The sequence below is a fragment of the Acanthopagrus latus genome, chromosome 7 (assembly GCF_904848185.1).
Source record: "Acanthopagrus latus isolate v.2019 chromosome 7, fAcaLat1.1, whole genome shotgun sequence".
In the NCBI taxonomy this organism is placed as follows: Eukaryota; Metazoa; Chordata; class Actinopteri; order Spariformes; family Sparidae; genus Acanthopagrus; species Acanthopagrus latus.
The window spans coordinates 8,383,380-8,409,396 of record NC_051045.1 but is presented as its reverse complement, the minus strand read 5'-3'; the positions used below and the strand labels follow the sequence as shown (position 1 = coordinate 8,409,396).

At 40.4% G+C, this 26,017-nt stretch overlaps 2 protein-coding genes across 5 annotated transcripts in view; one reads left to right on the top strand and one right to left on the bottom strand.

Annotated features, from left to right (window-relative positions):
• The window catches only part of camta1a (calmodulin binding transcription activator 1a), a 287,515-nt gene extending 271,588 nt beyond the window's left edge, over window positions 1-15,927 (bottom strand). For 3 of the 4 annotated variants that reach the window (XM_037104951.1, XM_037104955.1, XM_037104953.1), the window contains exons 1-3: window positions 15,723-15,927; window positions 11,844-11,945; window positions 1,898-2,001 (exon numbers count right to left, since the gene is read on the bottom strand). In XM_037104951.1, the coding sequence (XP_036960846.1) occupies window positions 1,898-2,001; window positions 11,844-11,945; window positions 15,723-15,747 (231 nt within the window). In that variant the 5' untranslated portion in view covers window positions 15,748-15,927. The remainder of the gene's footprint in view (window positions 1-1,897; window positions 2,002-11,843; window positions 11,946-15,722) is intronic. The other variant, XM_037104952.1, reaches the window with a different exon arrangement.
• Window positions 15,928-18,228: 2,301 nt separating this feature from the next.
• Window positions 18,229-25,972, top strand: dnajc11a (DnaJ (Hsp40) homolog, subfamily C, member 11a). The gene is made up of 16 exons (XM_037102965.1): window positions 18,229-18,383; window positions 19,491-19,620; window positions 19,777-19,850; window positions 20,575-20,676; window positions 20,784-20,912; window positions 21,070-21,192; window positions 21,284-21,357; window positions 21,463-21,652; window positions 21,758-21,843; window positions 22,048-22,164; window positions 22,923-23,078; window positions 23,207-23,276; window positions 23,530-23,587; window positions 24,753-24,895; window positions 25,064-25,193; window positions 25,522-25,972. The coding sequence occupies exons 1-16, from the start codon at window positions 18,312-18,314 to the stop codon at window positions 25,545-25,547; spliced, it is 1,680 nt and encodes a 559-aa protein (XP_036958860.1). The 5' UTR covers window positions 18,229-18,311; the 3' UTR covers window positions 25,548-25,972.
• The last annotated feature ends 45 nt before the right edge of the window (window positions 25,973-26,017 follow it).

The window sequence follows — 26,017 nt, the reverse complement described above, 5'->3', positions numbered from 1 at the left end:
ATGGTTGATTTTTGCACATTGGGTTTAAGATTTGTCATGGTGTGTGTTTAGGTCTAATTACTACCAGTTAATCTCAGAAGAGAAAAGGAAAAAAAAGTTTTTCATCTATCAATAGCGGAAATGAAAGTGATAAATCCATCAACCTGTCCCCTGAGAAAAACAGCAGGTTGGCAAATGCATTTAGAGGCAAATGAAGAAATATACAGTTACTCCTTGTGAGGGAAATACAGTTTAGCATATTTAAGACTTGTGTATGTGTTGGTGCACTAAATGAAAATAATGCAAGAGCAAATAAATTACTATGTGCTTATATTTTATGAAGATTTTAATAAATGGCAGCTCTTTCCAAAAACTGTTGTTTTCGTTTTAAGATGTATTTTTTTTCCTCCTAATGTAATAATGACAAAAACAAAATACCAAATTAAATGATGTGTGTATGCTTGCATTAGATGATAATTACAGATTACATATCTTGATAATTTGATACCTCCTTATGAGCGCTTAAAAAATGTTTGGACTGGGCAACAAAATCAAATATGACATCTTTTGACCAAATAACTCCAAATCGATATTACAACTATTTATAATTATTAATAGTAGAGATAATGACGAAGTGGGTTAAGGCAAGTGTTAGAACAAGTAGACAAGTCTGATAAGTTCAGAAAATGACTTTACTTCAATCCCATCTTTAAAGTCAGGTAAAGACAATAAATATCACAATGAAAAGAAATAAAAATTGTACGCCGATATTCAATCTTATATCTCGTTATCAACTATATATACATGTATCATTGATACATTGTCCAGGCCTTGGGAGCAGTAACTAATTCTGCAGTTCACTTTTCAAGGAGATACTTATGCTTGTAAATCCTCAAACACCAAAACAAGGCGAAATTTCTTAAATGATTAAGGACTAAACAATAATTTAACACGCCTGGCCTTTCGCAAAACGCAAAAGGAAAACCATAGCGATAAGCTTCTGTTGCATCCTCTTACAAAAGCAAAGTGTTTCTGGATTTGATTTTCAAGTAAAGAAATGTAAAGTGGAGTGTTATCTTCCCTGATGTGATGCAAATATGAAATGCGAGACACCTTGAGCTTTCACAGCAGCAATGTTAAACACTGTTTTGGTTTACGTCGAGAGTCTCTCACAATGCTTGCTAAATACAGCAGCGGTGGAGATTTTTGAAAAACACTAACATGCAACTGACATTAACCTTGATTCATGCCACACAGGTTTTGTTTTGTTTGCGGAATGAGCATTTAGAAATCGACGGTAATAATTACTATAAGATGAGGTACATATTTCAAAACTGTCTCAGTTGTTTTTTTCGTTATTCTGTGTTTTATGCTTATATTCAACCTAAAAAAACATATCACATCACGATTATAGGTCAGGCTATCCATGGTAAGCCCAGTGGCAATGAATTGTGTATGTTAGGGAAAAAAATGTGATGCCGCTGAAAACAAGAAAGGAAGCTTTGGTTCAATATTTACACAATCAATTTTAGGCTCGGAGCTTCAGTGCTCAGCAATGTTTGCACTTTAAACCTCACAAATAAAAAATATAACGAAAAATCTACAAAATAACTTTTACCAACAAAATAATGCCAAAGTTAAAACAATCGCGTTGATTTTTTTTTTCAACTGTTGTAATCTGAGGAGGGATCATCAGGAAATGAACTTAATCTAATATATCTAAATTTATTAAATATGTCACATGGTAACAGGTTCACGTGATATACTGAAACATGTAAACTATGCAAGCACTTAAGAGACAGTTTCAAGATACTTTACATCACTTACAGACCTGTCTGAAAAAAGAAAATTGTGTCTTATGGATGGGTAAAAAGATGGACTGTGTAGAACGTGGTGTGATAAGGAGCGATGGCTTTACCTCATTAGTGTTCCACCGGTGTCTCTCCTTTGGCAGCGAGGTGCATTTTGGTAGACATTCAAGCAGCTTCTTGGGCAGGTATATTTTCAAATGTCCATGTTCATCTACAACAAGAGCAAGACAAAACAGAATATTTAGCACAGGCTTCATTCCTCACTGACTTGGTTGTCTGCCTCTTTATCAGTCTATCAGTCATTCTGCAGTAGCACGTCGACTGTAAAATAACAAACCCCGGCTGAATTAGGAAATTAATTTAAGAATAGAGGATTGCATACATTTTATTTTGCGCTCAGCTAAATTATTTTACTGTGAAATGCATTCCATCAGGGGAGTTCAACGCAAATTTTTCACTGTCAACTTGTAAAGGCTGTGTCTATTCATTATTTATACACAATAAACACCCTTGAGTGATTTTATAGTGTATGGGGATTTAGTATGGGAATCTGTGTGCTGCATGCCAGAATGTGGTATATTATTCAGGGAAATAATTACAATTACAAGGCCTCGATGCTTACATCATAATGTATGTCCTTCAATCTAGAATTTACATTTTGCAAACCAGTTCACAGGCATTATAAAACAGTGAGGTTTAAAGGCGCCCTCATGCATGAACACATTCAAATGTTCATCTCATTCTATTGCTTTCTTTCTGCTCAAATATGCAGATGGCTTAAGTGTGAACAAATTATGTTTGTTTAGGGAGACAAAAAACATGTTGAATTCATACTATCGTGAAGAATCCTATTATAGTCTCGGGTGCTTTTTTTATCAGAACATGAGATGCAGGCTTATGTGGCAATAATTTTAGTAATTTACATACAAAATGGGGATATTCTAAGGAAGGATCTTATCATTAATTAGTTTAAATGAAAAATTGCAGTGATTGTCAATCATAGTGAAATAGCAGACGAAGCCTCTTAAAGCTGGAGACAGCACTAGGTGAAATAGCAGGTGCATCGGCATCAAAAAACCCTGTGTAAAAAAGGTTTATGGTTCATTACAAAGGGTGAATAGAGACTTATGTAAGAATGTCATTGAAGAAACACTTGCCTGTGTATCATCCACAAAACAGCAAGCAAGCCAACAACATAGCTTGGTTTATTCCTCACAAACAGAGAGAATCTAACATTTTGCATATACCACACCTTTCATGCATTTACAAACTACAACACCGCAAATACAGGATGTGAAGTTACTTAATCCAAGCAATACCACAATCATCTGCAATTCAATTTAGCTCGAAAATACAGCTAAAAAAAACATCCCTTCACATTTATATAACTGTAGGTTGGGATACTAGAACAAGTACAGTGAGAGACAGAGAAAAGCCTGAATATGAGTGCTGACTATGGATCCCTGGGGTAGCTGATATCAGTGGTTGACTAGGAGAAAAGAGAAAAAGTTCGACCAAAGCAAAACACCACTTTAAAGCCAATACAAATAAGCCAGTAGTGCACTTGATTATGGGAATATAAGAAGAGTGTGTGCAGCTTGCTGTACATCACAGTTGGAGCAGAGAGCTGCTGCTCAGAAATGGAAAATTCAATGGGATGAATGCAGTATGTCCACAGAGAAAGAGCTGGCTTGGAGCCTCTGAATGTAATAAGTAAGGTGGAACATCATCACTCCCAAAGGAACAGACGAGTAGATCTGTAGTATTTCCATCTGTACCTATAATTTTGCATGTACACTCTGTTTTATATGCACAGGTAACTGTAATCATTCGCTTCGCCCAATTAAGAATCACATACAGCATCTGCTCCCAGGTACCAGCAGAGCGGTTTCACTGTCAGAACTAAAAAACATGCTGCAACTGAATGATCAGAGAGGTACCAAAGAACAAAAGAAGTTCTTTTTTTATGTGCAGACGGTTTCTTGTACGGCATCAACTTAAAAGAAGCGAGGAGCAGCAGTCTAGCTTTAATGCAGTTCCACATATTTGTTATCTTTCACTAAAAGGGTCAAGACAAGCAAGGGCCTCAATACTGAAGCCCACTCACATATAGGAAATCACGCCGGATCCACACTCTGGCAAAGCACAGGTCAGTACAAAGTCTTGGCCATCTCCCATCTTACAGAATGTGCTCAGAAGATTTGCTCTTTGCAACCGACAGACAGCAATAGAAGCGCATACATATGGCGAGTCTGTCTCTGCACAGATTATTCAGGATTCAATGCTGCCCCCTGGCACAGCCTCCTATGACACCATTGAGACAGAGCTGAATTGGAATATGTCTCAAGTATGTTGAGGATTTTCTCACAGAGAGAGTCGAGATAGAAATCTACCGTGGGGGGATATGTCTGCTCAAGATGCAAGCAGGCTAATATATGTGTGATGAGAATACATAAGAATCTTGACAAATGCAATAAAATCACTCACTTGGTTTTAATCCTTTCACAACCTTACAATTACACCGGTCATTGCCGACACCTTTTTGGGCAAAGCGTTGTTGACTCTACAAGTCCTCAACTATGCAAAACACATCTAAGCTCAGTGTCTGAAACATGTATGTTATTTTGAAATGCCAGTCTTGTATTTGTCAGCTAACAACCCCCTAAGCAGCAGAGCAACCTGTGTAAACACTGCAGGACTAACAAGATGTTAACTGGGTTTCTCTTAATCCCTTAACCTTACATGGACGCTTCTGAAATCAGGTTACAGCTGAAACTAGGGACTGATTACTAATGTGCCTGCAAACACTCTGAATGGAAAAAGGACGCAACTCTATTATGAAGGCATTCTCAGAGCCCAGTATATTTAGTTATCTTTACAGCTGACAGTAGTGACATAGAGGATGCATTTCTATTGGAAACATTATGTATTATTTGTGATAAACATGTATTTAAAATATATATAAACCTCCAGAAAACCAAAAAAAAAATCCCTTTCTAGTATCCCTGCCCACTTTATCCAATCAGGACAGAGAATTCTGCTCATGTGCAGAGAGCAGGACCCTCCTGTGTGTTAATATATCTGCAGATTACTGCTGCCAGTTCATGCGGTGACATGAAGAGGATGGAGAGGAATGCTAACTGCAAAACTGACAGTAAGTTAGCTTAAACAACAACAATGCTTACAATAGCTTTAAGTATAAGTTTGTATTTTCTTATATTTTGCAAAGAAGTTCTCACCTGTTTTATTAGCTGATAAGCTAATAAAATCAGCAATTTATGAGCCTTTAGTTTAGGAATGACAGTAACAATGATGCTTTGGCGGAGGGAACCGGAACTATAATAATGTCATTAGAACTTTAAACAACTAGAGCGCTGCTTTTTAGCATATCTTTTTTGAATTTTGACATTTTGGCACCATTTAAATACGTGACAAACTACCATCACTGGATTAAGTTAATACTGAAGAAAACCTGTGATACGCGATAAAAACGGATACCCTACGGCTAAATCTTGCCATGTGTAGTTCTCTCATTATAAGGTGAATTTATTGTGATTTGTTCGATGGATTCTTATGTCTTGGAAATTATACTACACTACATTTAACGTGTCTGTGTGTCCAGATTTAACTGAGTTATAACTTGTAGAAGGAGTACAAGTATTGATGCTAACTGCAGAAATCTGGAAGGCAATGAAATACTTTAATAGCCTTCTTGAGGTGTGTGCCACATCAACAGCTGACCATGCTGATAGGCATACCAAATTAACGGGTCAGTCTAACATAACTATGTTCCCTTCATTTTCAGAAAACAACATGCATCTGTTCCTTTCACCTCAGGCATTCGTTGCCTTCCATCTTTCCCTCAACGCCCCGCAACATGCCTTGCAACTTGAAAACCCCCTGTTACAAATCGAATTTACAGATTAGATTGATTTTTTAAAATTATAGTCATGCGGTGCAGTCAAAACTAAAATGGCCACACTGTGAAATGTTCTCGTCGAGCCAAGTGAGTCACCTGACCTCAATCCAAGTGAGCATGTGTTTCACTTACTAAAGACCAGACTGAAGGCAAAAAGGCCCCAAAACAAGCAAGAAATGAATATGGCTGTCGCACAGGCCTGGCAGAGCATCACCAGGGAAGACGCCAAGTGTGTGGTGATGTCTAGGAATTTCAGACTGTCCCTCAGTGCAAAGGATTTGGAACCAGATATTTAATTTACTGACAGTATACGTCTACGGATCCAAGCCATGAAATGTGTATTAAGATATCTGCATTTTAGGATTAAACTATGTCGTTTTACAATATCCAAATTAAGGCGACTATTCACAAATGCTATGCACGCAGTGTTGCACTTAGGTTTTGACATATTTTTGCATTGACATCTTTATTTATTAAAACAGGCTGGTGTGGGTGTTTATATCCACTGCTAAATGAACACTAAACTTTGAAGAAGAAAACAGTGAAGATGACAGACCAGGAAGCTGTCCAGCCTGTCGTATACAAATGGTTCATATACAGTCGAGGCCTGTAGCACGTTAACATCACATTATACAGTGAGCCACGGTGTTCAAGGTTTTATCTATCTCAGATATGGATGACTGTATTTCTTTGAAAAACAGGCCAACTGTTGTCTTGTTTCAAACAGTGTTCCGCCCTTTGTGCTGTTCACTAAATCATGTGTTTTAGATGTTATTTTTTAGATGTTCGTTGTCTAATTTCAGAGGGGCCCCTTTTTTAAATACCAGAACGTTTCTTACAAGACCCTCAAAGCACTCAAAGGTTGCTGAGTGCTGAGGTTTCTTTTCAACAGCGTTACACTCTCATAACTCTAAACCGTTTCCTTCTTTCAGCTGCTATTTATCTCCACTAATAACATTTCAGCTGCTCTATGTCTACTGCTCCCTCCACAGATGTGAAGGAGGAGCTGTGAGCATTGGAACAAAGGATTTGGTACTTATTAAAGATCTGTCCAAGGTGGCAAGGCTATCCTCATGGGTGAGTAGCTTGAATGCCAGGTTTGGAAAAGGTTTAGAGCATAGACAATCTTTTCCTAGCGAAAGCCTCTGATTTTATCAGTTCATAAACAACAAATTACCTACAAAAACTTGGCTTTGAAAATGTAAATGTAGCTTTTTTTTTCTCAACCAGAGGCTCATCAAAGCCTGAGAGGAACTGCACTTCTTAGCATTTCCTGTGGAGTCCCCGGCAAGGTTTAATATTTATTTTGGAGTCTAAACAGCAGCTTTAATGACTGCTTGTACATTAGCCAAGAAAGGGATACACAGAAAACTACTATTTGGTTGTAAAACACTAAAGTGCAAGACAGGCTGATACCAGAGCTTGTTACGTGAGAGGATGTGCTGAGCTGAGCTGGCATGCTGGAGCCAATTACATTCTAGGTCTTGATGAGTGAGCTCACATACAAAAGGCTAAACAGGGAGAGGAGCTCTGTTTGACACAGAGGCTACAGGTCTGTGGCTTTCATGTTGCCATCACTAACTGTCCGTGTGCGAACAGAGGCAGCCTGTGCATGCCCCTTCATAATTCACATCACCCTCTGTCGAATGGGTATAAAGATATATATTTCTGTGTGCTGATGTTTGGATTATCACTGATCCTGGCTGCTAAGCAAACACTTGGGCCAAATTTAAGGGTATCTGTCATGCTAGCTTGCTCCAGCCCCACCCTAGAGACGAGAGCGAGGGTCATGAGACTGGAAAGGCTGACAAAAACAAATCTTTAATCAATATCTGAGCCCTGAACGCAAAACCCTCTCTCTTCCGTCTCTGTCTCAGAGCGCTCTGGGAGTGACAGTTTTTCTTTTTAATCTGTGCCCACATTGTGGAGAAATTGCAAGCTAATGTTTTGGCTATAGATCATTCAACAAATCGCTGCTGGCGGTGCATATCCAAAGTAACAGTTTGAATGCAAGCATTTTCCACAACAGTTCAGTGGCTAATATGGCTTAAGGAGGCGAGGACCAGTGTAACAGTATTTGCTCTTTTGGAGCAACACCTGAAACATGAGGGAGTTAAATTACAGCAGAACAAACAGTCTTGTGGATAAACATTTGGCTCTCATCTCTGTCCAGTAAGAAGTGCTGTGAAACTGAATTAGGCCCATGGCAATGTCTGTTATCGTTAGGTTGGATGACAGCCATCCACTGGGCTGGACCGAAAATGCCACTAAGAGTTCAGCTCCAAAATTAGTGCAGTTAGCCAAAAGAGCTTAGCTCAGACATATTTCATCAGTGGGGGTGAGAAGTTCCAAGTTACCAGCAAAAAAAAAAAAAAAAAACACAATCCTTTATCTGCTGTACATAAACAAGTGGCAAGCAACAAGTAGTGAATGATATAGTACGCACAAGCAAAAGTTATTTTTAAAAATCTAACAGTAAAGCTTTCAAAATTCTCTCTGATGGCGACAAGTCCATCGCCTCTAAATCATGAATTTATTACATGTTTTGCATATTTCCCAGGTTGATGAGTATATTCTAAAAAGAGATTTATGAGCCGAGGTTGATACCAATATTGGGGAGTAAAACAATTCTGATATTGATACGTTGGTCAAATATAAACACATTTTGCAATGATCTCTCAAATGTGGTTATCAATAAAGATATGCATGTATAGTAGCATATATTGGAAAACATATACTGGGATACAGATATATCTGTAACAGGCCAATATTGACCAATAATATCAACCAACCAACATATCGGTGGTTCTGTTTTAAATAAAGGGACCTCAGTTTATTTGACACCATCAGTTGTATTTAAATATAAATTAAGCTGTGTTGTTTCACCTTGTGATGCACCCTCATTTGTCACACTTCCTGCAACTAACAATGGTGTTTGTTCCGAAAGCTGACTTTTTAAGAAGCAACAGACATTCACTTAATCCCTGTATTATATGGACAGAATAACACTCATACACTTATGCAGTCACAGTTTGAGGAACAGAAACAGTATAACATCACTCATTATTTGAATCATTGTACTTGCATCTCTAGCAGGGGATTTGGAAGAAACAGTTTCTACAGCATGCAGCTTCTTTTAAAGGGATGTGAGAATATGGTCTGTGATATGCAGGAAGATGATGAGAAATGTAACAAGTATCTGGAGTAGCTGGAGTGTTTGGGATGTGACGTGCACTAGTTAAGAAAAATGATGAAAGATCTTTGGACCAAAAGCAAAGGTGCAGTGGCAGGCTAGTGTGGTGAAAGCATTTACAAGATGTTGGCAGATGAAGAAAAAAATCCAGACATGAGAAAGAATGTGAAGCAGCGTTGAACTCAGACAGCCAACACACAGTGGTGAACTGATGACATGCTGTCAATTAAAAGCGATCAGTCTGCTTGTGAGGCGTGAAAGAAGAAGGAGTAAAGGTGAAGAGGGGGTTTAACCAGCAGGAGTCTACTGCGATGGTATTTATAATAATTAAATATTGCCCCTGTTGTCTTCACATTAGGACACTTTCCTGTAAATCAGCTAAGCCCCTAAATTGTCATTTGCATACAAATGTCACAACTTCAAGGTACATTTAATATCAATGAAAGCTATCATATATGATCAAATTAAAAGCAATACAATTTTTTTTCCTGTGAAAGATATTACATTTTGTCATGTGTCTCTTTTACATAATAGTCTGAATTCACTATTTTCAAGATGATTGCTCACAAAACACCTCCGACTTTACATTGTATCTACGAGGAAGACAGGTGGTGCTTGGCCACTCGTGAACAGAGCACTTGATGGGACTTATGTCTAAAGCCTACAGCTTGTGGGAGATCCTGAGCTGAGCTTTACTACAACACACAGGGCAATATAAGCAGTGTCAAATTTCCCTGGCAGTAATAACAATGATTGGCCCATAGTCCAGGGACTGGTCTCCCCACAGCCTGATGGCTCTTGGTGGGGACATGGAGAGGAGTACGTAGACTTAAAATAGCCATGTGTTAGTGTAGGACAGGGAAACCAATTATCTTTATCATTTGGCCTATAGCCTGTTCGATAACACTCTTACATACGGTGAAATTACTAACCGCCCACAAGCAGAAAGAAGACTTACTGAACTTCACTGTAGCGTTGCTATGCTACAACAAAACTACAATAAAGAGTACATTACCAGGCTTCTAGCAACAGGATGAGTATTTGACCTGTAACGCACACAACAGCTGTTGTAAAAGACGCAGAAGGTTTCTTTTTTTCCTCCCAGTGGGAAAGATTAAAACGCGTCTGTATGCCAGTAAGAGATTTAAATTACACTAAACCTCACTGGACATCATTTTGCAGGTGTGGTATGACCACTCACCATATGCAGGGTGGCAGAATTCACTGTTTACATTCCCTTAATGGCTATACCCTGGATGCACTATGACTCCATGTTGTTATAACATTACGGTGTAATTTTATATAATAAGGGAAGACTGTCAAAAAGTCAAACAGCCGAAAAAAAAAAAAGGCTAGGCCTATTACTGGAAGTTCAACAAACATGCACACACGGTTAACTGCCTGCAACAAACTGAAAATGACTCTTTATGTGTTCTCAGCCCTCACCAAGCTCAACCATCCATAAAAATCCCATCTCAAGGAGAGCAGAGGTGAGGTCTCTCTCCCTCTCTCACTCCCTCTCTCTGGCTCTCTTTCACTTTCTCCCTTCTGCTTACACATGCACACAAACAAAGCCCTTCTTTCTGTGTCATAACTACTCCCACAATTACTCAGACGATTACTCAGATCAATGGTTTACCTGCCTGTTTGAGTTGCTGTATTCTGCTAGAGTGTCCTGGTGGCGAGGCAGAGAGAAACCTCCAGGGCTGAACGCATTAAACAGGGTGTGTGACACGGGTACAGGATACTGTAATACCACGCAATAACATGGGGGGAAATAGCAAGACTGGCAAAACGTATTGTCAGACACAGCTGTCACACATGAGGGGGTAAAGCAGAAGTCTATCAACAATGTCGCTGTTACAGTCTGCGTTCTTGTTTCATTGATCTGCACAAGCAGTCCCCTGTCATTAAATCTCTCAAAACACTCTCTTTCAAGAAATACCAAAAAGATTTGGTGCAGCAGAGCTCTCCCAGTGACAGGATTCGAGAGAGGAGTCTAACAAGTTGTGGGTGATTTCAGACTCTATATTTTGACAATACATGAGCACACTTAATTATCCAGTCCCCAGTCTAGATCAACAGAGTCTTCCAGCAGTGAAGAGACTGGTGTATTTATTAACAATGAAGGGGCTCCTTTCTGCTGAGAAACAATCTGCTTCACAGAGGACAGTTTTTTCAATGGGCAAAGACAGAGGCTAAAATTCAGACACGTTTTCTAAAGAGGAATGAAGGGAAAATCACCAACGAGTAAAATCAAGACTTTGGCCTATATTTCTCACTGATTTGTTTTGGCTGTGACAGAAAATAGCACTTGTACACAGACTTGTAAATGCACTGAAGCAATTCCCACAGAAGCTGGTTTTTACAAGTCATAAAAACCTCAGCTATGATGTTGTGCTGTCTTTGTTCTTTGCTCCCTCGTCTACGGTTCTCATAGAGCACGCGTATAAGGTTAAACCATCTGACGGAACACATATCAAAGGATGGATTTGTGTTAAGCATTGCGTAAATATTTTTGTCAGAGTTTTTTAAAGTCATGCCGTTAACTTTAGTTGATTTTTTTCCTCCCTGTCAAAAGCAGGTTTGAGAACAAGCGGAGAAAAGGCAAGTACAGGGCCATTATTGATGGCTCAAACTGTAAGCTTTCTCTCTGAGGGTCTGCTCAGGTTCTGATCCCCTGGCCTCAACCTGAAACAATCACTCTTAGTTAACGACAACACTTCAGCTATTGACAGCGTGATCCCGTAAAGCAGACACTTCAATCAACAAAGCAGCCCGAGGAGGTGTTGTGTTGGAGGAGAATAAAAAAAGGAGGAGGGGGGGCATGGGGGAACGGATGAAATCAAGAAGTAAATAAATGAATCAATGAATGAATAATAGATTGGGCCAGCTAGTGGCCTCTTGGAGCAGCAATGCAGTATTAATAACTGACTCTTACTGTTCGTCTCTGTGTCATCACTGATACTCTTAGGTGGACCATGGCCAGCATAACACACTGCTGATCTGTACATTCGATCCGGATTACGAACTTTCTTCAGTCCTTCAGGAGGCAAAGAGAAAAGTAGAGAAAAATCGAGGAAAAGAAGCATTCTCCCAGCCTGTGATAGCTGAGCAAACTCCCCATGCAAGCAATATTCACAGAAGCTAAACAGTATATTGAAATACATTTAAAACACACAAACGCTGTTGGTCAACATACAATGCTAATAATTATAATAATAGAAATAGCAATGAATGTGTCTATTTTCATTTAAAACAGTGAAGTTCTTCATTGACTGAATATTTTTATACCTATAAGAAAAACTGACAGGGTCACTGCAGCTCTGGCCTGGTTTGATAAGGGTCAATAACTCTCCCAATTGTATCAGTGGTAAACTGGATGAATCAATACAATCAATCAGTGGAGGCCGTGCAAAGCAGTCAGTAAAGGTCTATTACAGGCAGGCGATAGGAATGATACGTCTCAGCAACCACAGACCGGACCTGGGTCCCATCCATCCACACCTCACTGATTCAATTAAAATGCTGGTGGGGAAAAAAAAAATGTAGCGCCTGATTCAACACAAAACTGGGGAGAGCAAGTCGTCCGACATCGCGGGAGGTTAAATTCATCCTTCTTTACAAAACAGCGAAGAAATATTTATACCATTGCTGCACAAGCACTTTTGTAAGTTAATGGCTGACTGCGTGCTTACTTGATGTTTTGCCGCCGCCTCACCCTGAACTTTGAGTGAAATGATAACATCATGAAACTTTTTAAACTGCACCAGCTTGGAAATAAAAGAGAAATATTACTTCCTGCGCAGCTGAGGCCGCAGGCCTAATTCACTACATTTTAGAAAGCAGGCTTTGTTGATTGTTTCTGTTGTCACTAAAGTTCAAACTGCATTGGATTTACGTTGTTTATTCAACACACCTGTGTGAGTTTAATGCGTCAGTAAACTATTCCCTTTTATCAGTATCCTTGCATTTATCTAATGTTTGAATTAATGTTGTGCTCGGTCCACAAAAATTCTCCACAGTAAGCATCAAGATTTAGTTTTAACACAGTGTTTCTTTTTCTGGTGTTAGCACTGCAGCTTGTGTTTACAAAAGTGCTTATTTAAATTCTCAAATTTGGCTCCTGTACAGCAATATTTTGTATGACTATCTGCTCTAGTAGCTTCACAGGACTATTGGCGATACTTTTATCCAGCGCAGTCTCGGTGTTAGACACACCGAGCCTGTCTTTTCAGTGCCCTCCAGGCCTTGTACTTAAAGTAACGGACCCACGGTGCTTTTTATGGGTGTGAAGGAAAAAAAATACCCCCAAGGGCTCTGACAATCAGTTAGGCTGGAGAGAAATACCCCAGGATGTAAACATTACACCACTGAGTGAGACTGGGTCATGGCCCCTGGGTTTAACACAAGATGTAACCCTCAGTTGTTACGGGCCATCATAAGAGCTGCCAAACAGCTAAGAGAGATCAGCACTGCCCGCATACCACAAGGACAAAAGGTTAAGGAAACACTGTTCTGCTCTCTCAGTACTGGCTACCTAACACCCAGGAACAAGTCATCTAAAAACTGTAATACCGATGTATAATTTTTTTTTTTTTTTTTTAAAAAGGCATGTTCCACAAGAACGAAAAGCTTATAGTAAGAAAGAGTGGATGCAGGGTTAAAGATTCAGCATGACAGCTCTTTGTGTGAGGTTTGCATGAAGCGACATCACATTCACATGAAGGTGTGAAGCTGTCCCTCTCTCTCTATGCTCCCCCAGCTCCTCCTCCTCCTTTTTTTTCACTGACCGGCCTCACAGGAACACTGAAAATAACTTAACCTGCTCAGCAATGGGACTTTCAAGTCAGGGTTTTCAGTGAGAGCGCCCTGTGTCGGAGAGAGGCACCGAGATTAACAACTGGAGACTATTTGTTAAGTTCAGCTATGTAGATGAATACATTAGGTCTACACACCACAGTGAAGTCATTACTATCATAAAACCAGATGTCTTCATTTTTTGTCATAGCCACAGCCGGATCCCTCGTATAGTAAAGTGTGCTTGTGTAGCTCAATACCACCCCCTGGTGGGACTCTGTTTGGTGGTTGGCACACTGACATCCAAACAACTGAATTCCCAGTCTTTTATCATTTCCCCTCACATGGACAGAGGCAATTTGTTTACACTCATTTGAAAACATTAAAGTAATTCTACATCAAGAGGAATTCCTGTTTGAGGTTACTGACGACAAACTCTGACAGAGAGTCTATTCAATTTCCCCAAGCCTGCGTCAATATATGGGCATGAAGGGCTCAGAAAATGCTGGACCTGACGATTTATGTTGAAATCTTTTCTTTTTTTTCTACCTCTTTCTCTCTCACAAACACAAATTATGCGGCCAGTTTCAAAGTCTAGTACGACTCTTTTTGCTCCACCCTGAAGGTCAGTATGAATCAATAAATATAAAAATACCATAAGTTTAGAGGAAGAAGGCAAGAATGTGCTGTATTAATGAGCTATCATTCTGCTCAGCTCAGCTCATCCAAAAATAAAGAAAACAAAAGTTAAACATTTAAAATTGTGATGTAACTAACAAACACCATAACAGAAACACGTCACAGTTGCTTTGTGTCTTTATTATCTCAGAAGAGATTGTAAAAACATAACTTTGCCCAGTCTGGGATCTAGTTTCATCTTCATGGCATCCTTATTTTCAACATATGCAACGTTTAATTGCTCACCCAAAATATCCATGGGCCCATCTGAATGAGAACAGATCTCTTCTGCATATGTTTAGCAATAAAGTAGCCCACTAAACAGGGAATAAGTAAGTCTAATGTGTTTCATTTTAAGTTAGTGAGCCGCGAGAAATAAGCTGCTGAAGGGGTGTTGGTGGTGGTGGTGGTGGAGGGGGGGAAAAAACCTCATCATTTTGTCCAATGTGTAAAGTAGTTTAATGGGCAGGCTGCTTGGAAATCCTACTCTCTCCATCCTCCCTGTTTGCTCTGGTGTGATGGCATTTCATTTTCAAGTGCGATACAGGGCACAAGAGAGTCGAACGGGGCACTACAACGCTTCTGACGCCCCGTAGTCTCAAAAGCAAATGCATGCGAAGTGCTCGGGCTTTTGTGATAATCGTTTCTTATAACACACGTTGGTTTATTTAAAGAAGACGAAACAAAAATACATTACTTCCAAATCACTATTCGCGTATCGTCGCGCTTCGAGTGGAGAGAGAGAGAGCGGGGGGGAGTGAACGGGAAGGAAAAAAAAAAAAAAACAAGACTAATACATTTTTTAAAGCAGATAATTATCAATTCAGAAACAAGCTGCGAATAGCGACGGCGGAAGAGAGCCGTGCTGACCGATAAACTAACACAGGCATGTCGCTTCTTCTTCTTCTTTTTTTTTTTTTTTTTTTTTTTTTTAAAGCTGTGCAATAAGGGAAGAAGTTAGTCGATGCCAATGACATGTTGTCATTAACTTAGCCTTGTTGTTAATAACTTGAATCGCCCGTCGTCTGACGCGAATCCTGAGGCGAAAATAAACGGCGAACGCGGGACTTTAACCACGCGGGCTGTTTGTCCCCGTGGCGTGCGTTAAATGTGGGCTACGATGGGAATAGTAGCTGGCTAAGAATGCAAGCTAATATTAGCTGGCTAGGTGATGTCTCCACGTTTTAGCTGCCTCTTTCGGAGGAAAATATCGGAGCCGCTCTCCGCCGGAAAATTTCTCCACTCGTCCGCACGCGTGCCTCGTCCCCGCGCAAGAGTTACAGCTGTTCTACAAGCACACCGCGGTCAAACTAGTAAATTAATCCCATTATATTTCTCTTACCTTCCGGCTTGTTTTCGGCAGCCATTTCCCCTTCACGCGCAACATCCTCCTCCTCCTCACGACCGTGGGTACCACGCGCGTGCACGGCGAGGACAGCACGAGGAGGGACTGGAGGAGCAAGCGGCGAGCCGGTCCGGCCGAGGCGAACTTACCATTGGCTGTGAGGCGGTGACTGACAGAAGAGGCTCCGGGATGAAAAACACATCCCCCCCCCCCCACCCTACACACACACACACACACACACACACACACACACACACCCCTCACCTTGACACCACCAGCAGCAGCAGTGTTGTGTTTTTTGTTTTTCTGTTTTGTTTTGTTTTGTTTTGTTTTGTTTTTTTCCTTTTTGTTTTGTATCACAGTTAATTTAAAACAACTGCATGTTGAGAATGATGCTTTTGTGACGACGCGTTATTTGATTTAGATTAGAAAAAAACCTAACATATTCTGTCCTCATTTTACACCAGTTGGATGGTGAATATGAAATGTTTATCTTTTGAGCTGCCCCCTTGAAGTTGTAAATGATAATAATCATTTAAAAAGTAATTCCTGATCTTAAACGTGCACTATGAGAGCATATTGACAGATTTTTTTTTTTATGGCTAAACAAACTAAACAACATTTTCTGTTTTGAATAATCAAACTGATCTTTAAGGTGCACTATGTAAATTTTGGGGGAAAGATTTTCATTGGCAGATTTTTTTTTGTTAGTTTTATGTCTAAACAAACTAGATAAACAAATTCTCTTTGTTTTGAGTAAACAAGCTGGCCTTAAGGGGGCATTATGTAGTTTTGGAGAAAAAGAAAAAAAACCTAATTCAGAATTCAAAATCAGTAATGTATCTGTATCTATTCCATAACTGAGTGAACAAGCTGTTCTCAGTGGAGAAAAAGCTCCCAAGGACACTACTTGAAGCTAGAAAGGTGGCACAATCCGCCAAATAAAAATTGTGTTGTCCCTTAAGCTCAGTTTGATTATGTAGTTTGCTTAGGCATAAAACAAAATCAGCCAATGAAGATATTTGTCTTCTTATTAAAACTGCTTCCCAAAAACTGCATAAAGGACTTTTGAAGGACTACATCCTGTTTTACTTTGTTTATAATCGGCGGACCCTGCCACCTTTCTAGCTTCAAGGAGTGTTCTAGGGAGCTGGTTTTCCTCTCTGAGAACAGCTTGTTTATTCAGTTAAAGAAAAAAATCTCTTACCTCATTTATTTTGTAAATATTAAAATTCTGGGTTTGAATATCTTCTCCTCCTGAGATGACTTCAATTCTTACCCTTGTCTTTGGATACATCATCCATAACAGCCAATAAGTGTCAATTTGTGAATGTTGTAAAGTTAATTAAGTATCAGTTGTGGTTTTAAAGCGTGTCATAACCACAAAGCAGACTATAAAACATGTGAGACATATCAAATATTGGCAACAGAGCCTATCACTCAAGATGTCAGTTCAAATTTAAAAAAAAAAAAAAAGTCTGTGGACGTTTGTTCTCTTGACAAGTCGAGCTGATTTCAGACAATTGCAGCATGATAGTGAAAGCTGCGGGGATTTCTCCTCCAAGACGTGGATCTAACCTCTTATGCACCAATAAGGGTGTAATGTTGGAGTCTGTCTGAACAGTTCTGTCAGGTTCTGAGGGGGGAGGGGAGGGGAGGGGGCGTGGTCGGTGTGAAGTACACATTCCAAGCCAGTTACTTTAATCCTTCCCACTATGCTGTCGAGGTTTTTTTTTTTTTTTTTTTAGACTTCACACCATCATGGCGCAGTTGGGCAAATACTATAGTCGCGCTAAATGACGACAGCCAATCTAATTACAGAGCATTTGTGCTTAACAGACTTTGCTTTTGGCACTTACTGACGGCCACGGGCACTTAAGGACAGCCGTCGTCTTATATAAACAGGCTGGTGGTGGCCGTCGGTGCTGAAATGCAGCTCGAGGAGGTGGTGGTGCTGAAAGGACAGCTCCTTCTGCAGCCTGCTGCTGGCGCGCCTCGTACAGTCAGCGGCTTATTGCATAGAAAGTAATAATGAACTAATGAAAGACATAATGCAGTGAACTGATTCTCTCACCCCCCTCTTGCCTTAATTGTTCCTGGGTGATTGGATGAAGACAATATCGCTTTAGAATGAGGCATACGTGTACCTGTTTTCAATATCCATTTGATTGCATGGAGAGTTAAAATCGTTTATGTAAATGAGAGGTTTATTTAAAGAAAAAAAATGAATTACATAGCTGTAAAGAAGGGTAAATTATAACAAATAATCGGAATAGTAATAATGCATTTTAGAAGTAATATCTGAAAACTATGGTGATTGCAGTATGAAAGGTCGCTATCCTACTTTTAATTTTGAAAATAGGTTGAGTAACCTGCAAAACTCCCCGAACCATCGCCAATCATGATCATCGCGTTTTTACTTTGACATTTAAAACGAAAAGCACATGCAAAGGACAACATCGTCGAGCCCTATGAGTAAAGTTGCCGTGCTGTCGTTTTCCTCCTGTACGCAAGGGGGCGACAGAGCGCGCGGCGAAGTCTCCGAGCGAAGTAAATGACACGAAGAAGAAATGACCGGGAGTAAACATGGCGTCTGCCTTGGAAGATGATGAGATCCTGAATGATGATTATTATTCCCTGCTAAATGTCAGAAGAGAGGTAAAATGTGCAGTTGCGATCGCAGTGGGTGTTTGTGCGGCTGCACGTCGCGGTCACTCGACTGACTTCCTCCGCTTGATATTTAACGGCTACTTGTTTAAACACATGTTACGTTAGCTAGGTTGCTAGCGTGACCCTCGACATTGGTTTCTGTGCTGTGACTCTTCGGCTGGGTACTTCACAGGCACACAACAGGTTGCGGGGTCACAACTTTACCAACACGAGTTGTCAGCTAATGCAATGAATTAGATGCCACCCCCCGTTACGGCGCTGATATGGGCGCTGATGTTAAACACACAGTTATTTTCAGTTTCGTAAAAACTGTTGGAATGTGGACAGTGCTAACTGGCTAATGCTACAACTTTACTTCAGAGCTTCAAACGATTTCAGTCGAGCAGATTACACTAATATCTGGGAATCAGGCGCTTTCGGTCTTCATGCTTGTATTTGAAAAGCAGAGGACATTATGTTGGTGTGCTAGTGACATCTTATAAAACTCTGAGTTATGCCACAGGGACATTCTGTTCTCTAGAACGACTAAACGTGCAGCAATTCATATGCTCTTATAATGTACTTGTGTTCCAGTGAGTGAGCGTCGACAGGTAGAATATGATTTTTTTTTATTTTTTTAAAGTGTGAACATAACAAACTTTAATTCATGAATTTATTTGACAAAGTTTGCATGTAATGCAGTTCAACACAAAGTGAGTCATGTTGTCTGGTGTCAACAATTTCGAAAATGAAAGTTGCTGGGTAAGTTTGTATGTAAATACTTACCTGAGCTGTGATGACTGGACCAACTCCTTATGTACTCCACCGATCAGCCTTAACATTAAAACCACTGACAGGTAATCGTGGTTGATTGGTGTATAGTCCATCTCACAACAGTGTGATTTAAATGTATTGAAGCAACAGCAGCAAGTTCCCCTTCAGACTGTCATCTAAACCCTTTATGGCATTTTAGCGGTGCTGGAAGACTTAAAGATGTCAACTAAATGTTGGATGAAGAGTAAATAAAGTATAGGAGCTTTTGTGTGTTGTTGCCTAAGTTTCCCTCCAGGATTTCTCTCTCACATTTTCTCCGTGTCTGCAAATGCTGTCCTCCAGGCAACACAGGATGAGCTGAAGGCAGCATACAGGCGGTTATGCATGCTGTATCACCCAGACAAACACCGGGACCCTGAACTAAAGGTTCAGGCAGAGCAGCTTTTTAATCTTGTACATGAAGCTTATGAAGGTAAGAGAAGCTGTAATCACATAAGGTACTTAACTCCATTTGCAGCTGCGCATGAAGCTGATGTTGACTTGAATATGTTGTGGTATACACAGTTTTTGAGAAACTTAAACTCTTCTGATTGTTAATCTTATTGGTGGTTGTCTTTTGTGTTTGTAGTGCTTAGTGACCCACAGACGCGGGCTATCTATGATATCTATGGCAAGCGAGGACTCGATGTCGATGGATGGGAGGTAAGCCCATTAGTGACTGTAGTGGTTGATAATTCCTAAGTTAGACACCACACGCAGTCTGAAAACAATAACCTCTGTGTTGACTGACAGTCCACTATATATTAAGGCCAAAACTTAGAATGCAGGCTGGAGACTTGAGGTCTGAATTTCACAACCACAATTCTGGGGCTTCAGTAAAGAAGTTTACTGCAAGCAGAGTGCAAATAACCAAATGTGTGCGCTTGCATTGCAAATTCTAACTTTGAGAACACACACAAAACAGTGTGAGCTTCAAAGCAAGTCCATAGAAAATAAAATTCATAACACCAGGTACATTTTTCTTTATTTTAGTTATGCATTTATATCTAAATCTAAAATTCTATCTCATTTATGTCTTGACCATGTGACTTTGCACCATGTTGACTGAAAGCTAGCATAACATATTTGTTAAAATTTTATTGAAGAAATTATGAATGTAAATTCAAATTTTTAAATCGTATTGTTGCCTTTCGGGTCTTGATTTGTTTTTTCTGTCATATGTGACATTGCCTCTTTTAGCCTGTGTGAAACAATTCTTGATTTGCTACATCTGGGTTTACTAAACCCATCAGTGGTTGGCTGATGCACGACGAGCATGTGGGGACGTTACATTCTGGTGAAATTTCTTTAGCTGCTACTCTTCTGCAGCCGTGAAGCAGTCAATCCGCTGTTTTCTCTGCATTCAAGTCGTATCTCTTTACTCCAGGTGGTGGAAAGAAAAAGAACCCCTGCAGAGATTCGTGAAGAGTACGAACGTCTCCAGAAAGAGCGAGAGGAGAGAAGGCTTCAGCAAAGGACCAACCCAAAGGTGTGTTCAGAGGAAGACGACAGCTTTCACACTGAATTGAAGATAACCTAAAGAGCAATATTCTTTCACCAATTGCATACAATTATTCTTGAATCTTTTAATTGCAGGGAACGATTAGTGTGGGCATTGATGCTACGGACCTGTTTGACCGATATGAGGAGGACTATGAGGATACAGCAGGAGGAGGAGTCCCACATGTGGAAATCAACAAGATGCACATATCACAATCCATAGAGGTAATGCGTTGCTTCAGATTCTGCGTGACTGGTGTTTATTAGAGTATGTTTTTTATTGAACAAGTTGTTGCCACAATTAAATGTTTGATGGTTGCTATGAAAGACTCCAGAGCCATTTCTTATCCAAGGACTTACAATTTTATGTGCTCCACTGCAGGCTCCTCTTACCACAAAAGACACAGCTGTTTTGTCTGGCTCCTTGTCAACCCACAATGGAAATGGAGGGGGCACCATCAACTTGGCCTTGAGAAGAGTCACCTCAGCTAAGGGTTGGGGAGAGGTATGCTGCCCTCTCATTGGGCACCACACTCACTTACTTTTTCAATGTATTTGAGCCTCTGAATGTAAAATGTTATCTGTGTGTTACACAGGTAGAGATTGGTGCTGGAGACACCCACGGACCTCTGTTCGGACTGAAGATATTCCGAAACTTGACCCCTCGATTGTACGCGATGAAACTCAAGAGAACAGAAATCAGCACTCAGTCTCAGTATTTCTTTCACTGCAACATGAAAAATTAAGTGATATTTTATTTTCCTTGTTGCCTCAGCTTCGTGACCGCTCAGTGTGGGCTCCAGTTTTCATCCCGAGGCGTTCGTCCTGGGGTAACGACAGTACTGGCCCGTCACCTAGACAAGAACACTATGGGCTATCTGCAGTGGCGCTGGGGGATCCAGTCCTCTATGAACACCAGCATAGTCAGAGACACCAAGAGTAGCCATTTCACCTTCGCAATGCAGGTCAGCAGCCAGGAGTTATTGAAAATGTTTGCTAGGACATCATTACTTCAAGAGCTGCTTGTCAGGCTTGTGCCAAAATGATTTTTAAATTTTTTGTCTCTGCAGCTTGGCATTCCTCACACTTTTTTGATGATGAGCTACCAGTACAAGTTCCAGGATGACGACCAGACGAAGATTAAGGGCTCAGTAAAGTATGTTTTTAAAGTACAATATGTGTTATCATAAATTCATATTACGACCCTTGTTGTCATAATTGGATTTATCTGTACAGCAACCCAAACTTCCTCCCATTATGTATGCATTGTTGGTAGTTTTTGTGCAAGATCTGACAGGTTGGATCTAAGGAAACTTTGTCTGCGTGTTGAGAGGTAGTGACTCTGTCTTTCATGTTACAGATCAGGCTTCTTTGGGACTGTGGTAGAGTACGGTGCTGAAAGGAAGATCAGTCGACACAGTGTCCTGGGGGCCACTGTCAGTGTGGGAGTGCCCCAAGGTGTCTCCCTCAAGATCAAGTACGCATGTCTCTTTGCTCCTGTTTCCTGTTCGGTGTCGGTTCCTAAGGTGGTTTTTCTCACAGTGCTAAGTAAAAGAGGATAAGATCCGACATCATATCAGCCAATCAAATTCTGTTTTATGACAAGTTGTGTGTAGAGATGCTATGGAGATCTGACCTGCCCATTTAAGATTTGGCTTGTTCCCATTTTATTTTTACGAACTATAATTGAGTTTCACCTCCCCCTGATAGCCATTTTGGCAGTGTGTACTGGCATATCCTGTACTCCAATTGTAAGAGGTAAAAACGTAAGAGGTGTGTTTGTTGCCCCGAATCATGGGGCAACAAACGGCTGGCGTGTGTGTAAACTTGACCAGCACAGAACCGGATATGTCTGACACTAATTGGCCATTCAAACATGATCGGCGATCATGATGAAAACTGCCAGTTTCAGGTCTCCCCGGGTTGAATCTTTGAGGATGTAGACTCTGGATTGGAACCAAAGTGATGCTAGTTGGTTTTGGTATGCATTTAAATGCCTGAGCATCAACAGTATACTTCTTATTATGTTTGGACACTTCATTGAAAGCCATCTAAGGCACATATCGCACAATAAATTCTCTGACATTTAATGGAACAGTTGGCACAGCATTCACTGTCCTGTAAAACCGAGAGCATGGCACGTGATTTCCCTTTGCCTATCAATGTTACATGGAGTAACCAATTTAGCAATTAGCCATTCAAATATAAATAATGAATCCAACTTTCTGTTTGCAGACTAAACAGAGCCAGCCAGACATATTTCTTTCCTATTCACCTGACTGACCAACTCCTGCCCAGTGCTGTATTTTACGCCACAGTCGGACCACTGGTTTTCTACCTCGCCATCCAGCAGCTTATTATCCGACCCTACGTGCGGGCCCAGAAGGAGCAGTAAGAAACCTTCAGTTTAAGTTGGTTGTTTCATGCGAGAAATGTTATTGGAAGAAGCACCACATGTATTATTATGGTCAGATTTTATGAGCTCATTTTATTTCCCCATTTGTCTTTGAACTCAACAGAGACTTGGAGAAGCAGCAGGAGAGCTCGGCCTCTAATATAGCCAGAAAGAAACAGGAGGCAGAGTCTGCCGTGAGTATTTTACTGGCTTATATGTTGCCGCAGTGCCAGTCGTACATGGTGGTTGAGTCTTAGATGAGACTTGCAGGTGTGACTGTCGAGAAATATTACAAGTCCCACACCAGTCAGACAAAAGGGGATGAGATAGGATTAGATAAGATGCAAAGTCTTAAAGAAATTCATTAGTATAATCCATATGACGTGAATCTCATTGTTTGTGTCTGTCTCCTCCCCCTTCCTCTGTGTGCCTTTTTCATCTCTAAAGGTCTTGCTCATGCAGGAGTCTGTGCGCCGGATTATTGAAGCAGAGGAGTCTAGAATGGGTAAGATCAGTAATATTTTAGAGGGTGAGCTTATCCTGGGAATAATGTTTTTTAAGCAGGTTGTGAAACTATCTGATTCTCTTATATTCTCAATAGTTTTTCATGCATTTTGTAGGTGAAATGCGTTGAATGTGGAAGTGTAATTTCTGAGATAGAGTGCCTGTTTGCACTAAATGAAACAAGAGTTTCACCGCTATTAAATTTTCTACTAGTTTACACATCAAAAACCCCAAAACTAAAGCGGAGCACGTGTTTTAAGTGGCCGTCTTGAGCAGTTTGCTGACATCTTAAAGGACTTCAGATCTAACAAAGACAAAAAAAGTGTGTGAGGAGGGCATTTCTTTGTCGTATAAGAATTCTTTGTAGCTAGTATCTAGTGTGGATTTAGTGGAGATGCGGGGAGCTTTTTAAACAGGGTTAAAATTGTTAGGGGGGCAGTCGAGTTCTGTGTGGCTTTTTTTTTTTTTTTTTTAATGACCCTCCGGCTTCTGTTTCGACTAGTGATAATTGGAGCTCTTTAGTTTGCTTTTGATAAGTACACTAACAAAAAGCCCTCAGCAGACAGTATAATTTTCACCAGGGGGAGTTTGTCAAGTGATAATTGGCTTATGACACCTGTCACTGTAGAGGTTGCTTTCATTTTAGTATCATCAGAGGTCCCCTAGACTTTGCACTTGTAAAGTAACAGTTAATAGCTGTAGTGTGAGTGTGTGTCTGTCTGTCTGTCTGTCTTTTTTGTCTGTGTGTGTGTGAGATGACAGACACGCGGCTGCTTTTCTTTATTCAATGGGCTACACTCTATGAAATGGCTCCTGTATTGTTTATGCTGCTTGCAATTAAAATAAATTCTGCTGTCTTTTTATTATATACTTGCAAAAATGATTTCCATAAACAAGTCTCAATAATTACAGTGGTCTTGTCATAAAATATGTGTGGCTAACACTGCTGTCACGCAAGATTCCTAATAGCTTTATTGTTGAAAGCGGGGATTTGTGTGGGATAATATAATATTAATTAATCCAAAAATCTGTGTGTATCTTGTCTGTCGTCCCCCGGATTCCTGAAACCCACCATTAAATCACACCAAAATTACCATTTTGTCGACAAACATAACACAATAATGCAATAAATTGACGCCATCCTCAACTCTGCTTCATTAAAACAGGTCTCATCATCCTCAACGCCTGGTACGGCAAGTTTGTGACGGACAATAGCAGAAAACACGAGAGGGCAAAGGTCATTGATGTGACTGTGCCACTGCAGTGTCTGGTGAAAGACTCTAAGCTCATCCTCACTGAGGCCACAAAGGTAAGTACAGTAATCCGGCGCAGGATTGTTACAATCATTCATGAAGATTTGTCCTAGTGTGTGAAGCGTTCTTGTATGGCACAGAAGGTTTCGCAGTGTTACAAACTGATGTCCTCAACGTGCTGCATGATGATGATTCAGTGCATGACCTCGTGATGTCCTCTCCAGTCAGGACTCCCTGGCTTCTACGACCCCTGTGTGGGGGAGGAGAAGAGCCTAAAGGTGCTGTATCAGTTCCGAGGAGTCATGCATCAAGTCCTGTCAGGAGACACAGAACCACTCAGGATACCAAAGCAATGTAAGTCTCACGAGGTATAAAACACGGCGACTCTGTGGAGACACTTTTCCCCCCATTACTTTAACATTTAGCTACTTTTAGCTTTAATGACGTGGTCGATCATAAACTCCCTTGAACTCTCCAACCTGCCCCTGTTTCAGATCGTGACTGACGGCAAGGGGAATCTACTTGAACCACTGAGCCTTTGTAGATGTGTTTGATGCCATATATCTTAGAATATTTAATCTCCACTCAGAAAAAAAGTCTCCTAAAATCCGCTGGGCTACATAACCTCCCAGCAGTGTTACGCCTGACTTCTTTGTTCTTGTTTTTTTTTTCCACCGTACAGCTCACAGGATTGATGCTGACACATAGGAGCTCCTCCGCTGACCAAAAAAGACTCATCTGTCAGCTGTTTGACAGAAGATGGATAAGCCTGTTTTAGATACGGCATGGATCGAAGTCCTTGTTACACAGAAATCGTGCATTTACCTTTTGTCTTTATATTCATTTAAATATGCAGAGCGGAGTAAAAGCATCACAGACTGGATTGATGAGAATTCAGTATCCATGGACAGGAATTGTGGCCTGCTTGAAATTCTAATGTGACACCAGAATCAATGGCTACCATCTTCTAGCCTCCACGGTATCCATTTATTTTTGGTATGGCTTGTAATTTATAATCGAGTTCTATGTACTGTATTGTACACAAACTGCAGTGCCTATGATTGAAGACATGAATGCACCTCTGTTTATTTGCCAATATTATTAAAATCAGTCTCTCTCAAGTTGCTCAACCATTTTGGTACTTTTTTTTTTTTTTTTTTTTTTAAAACAAGGAGAGT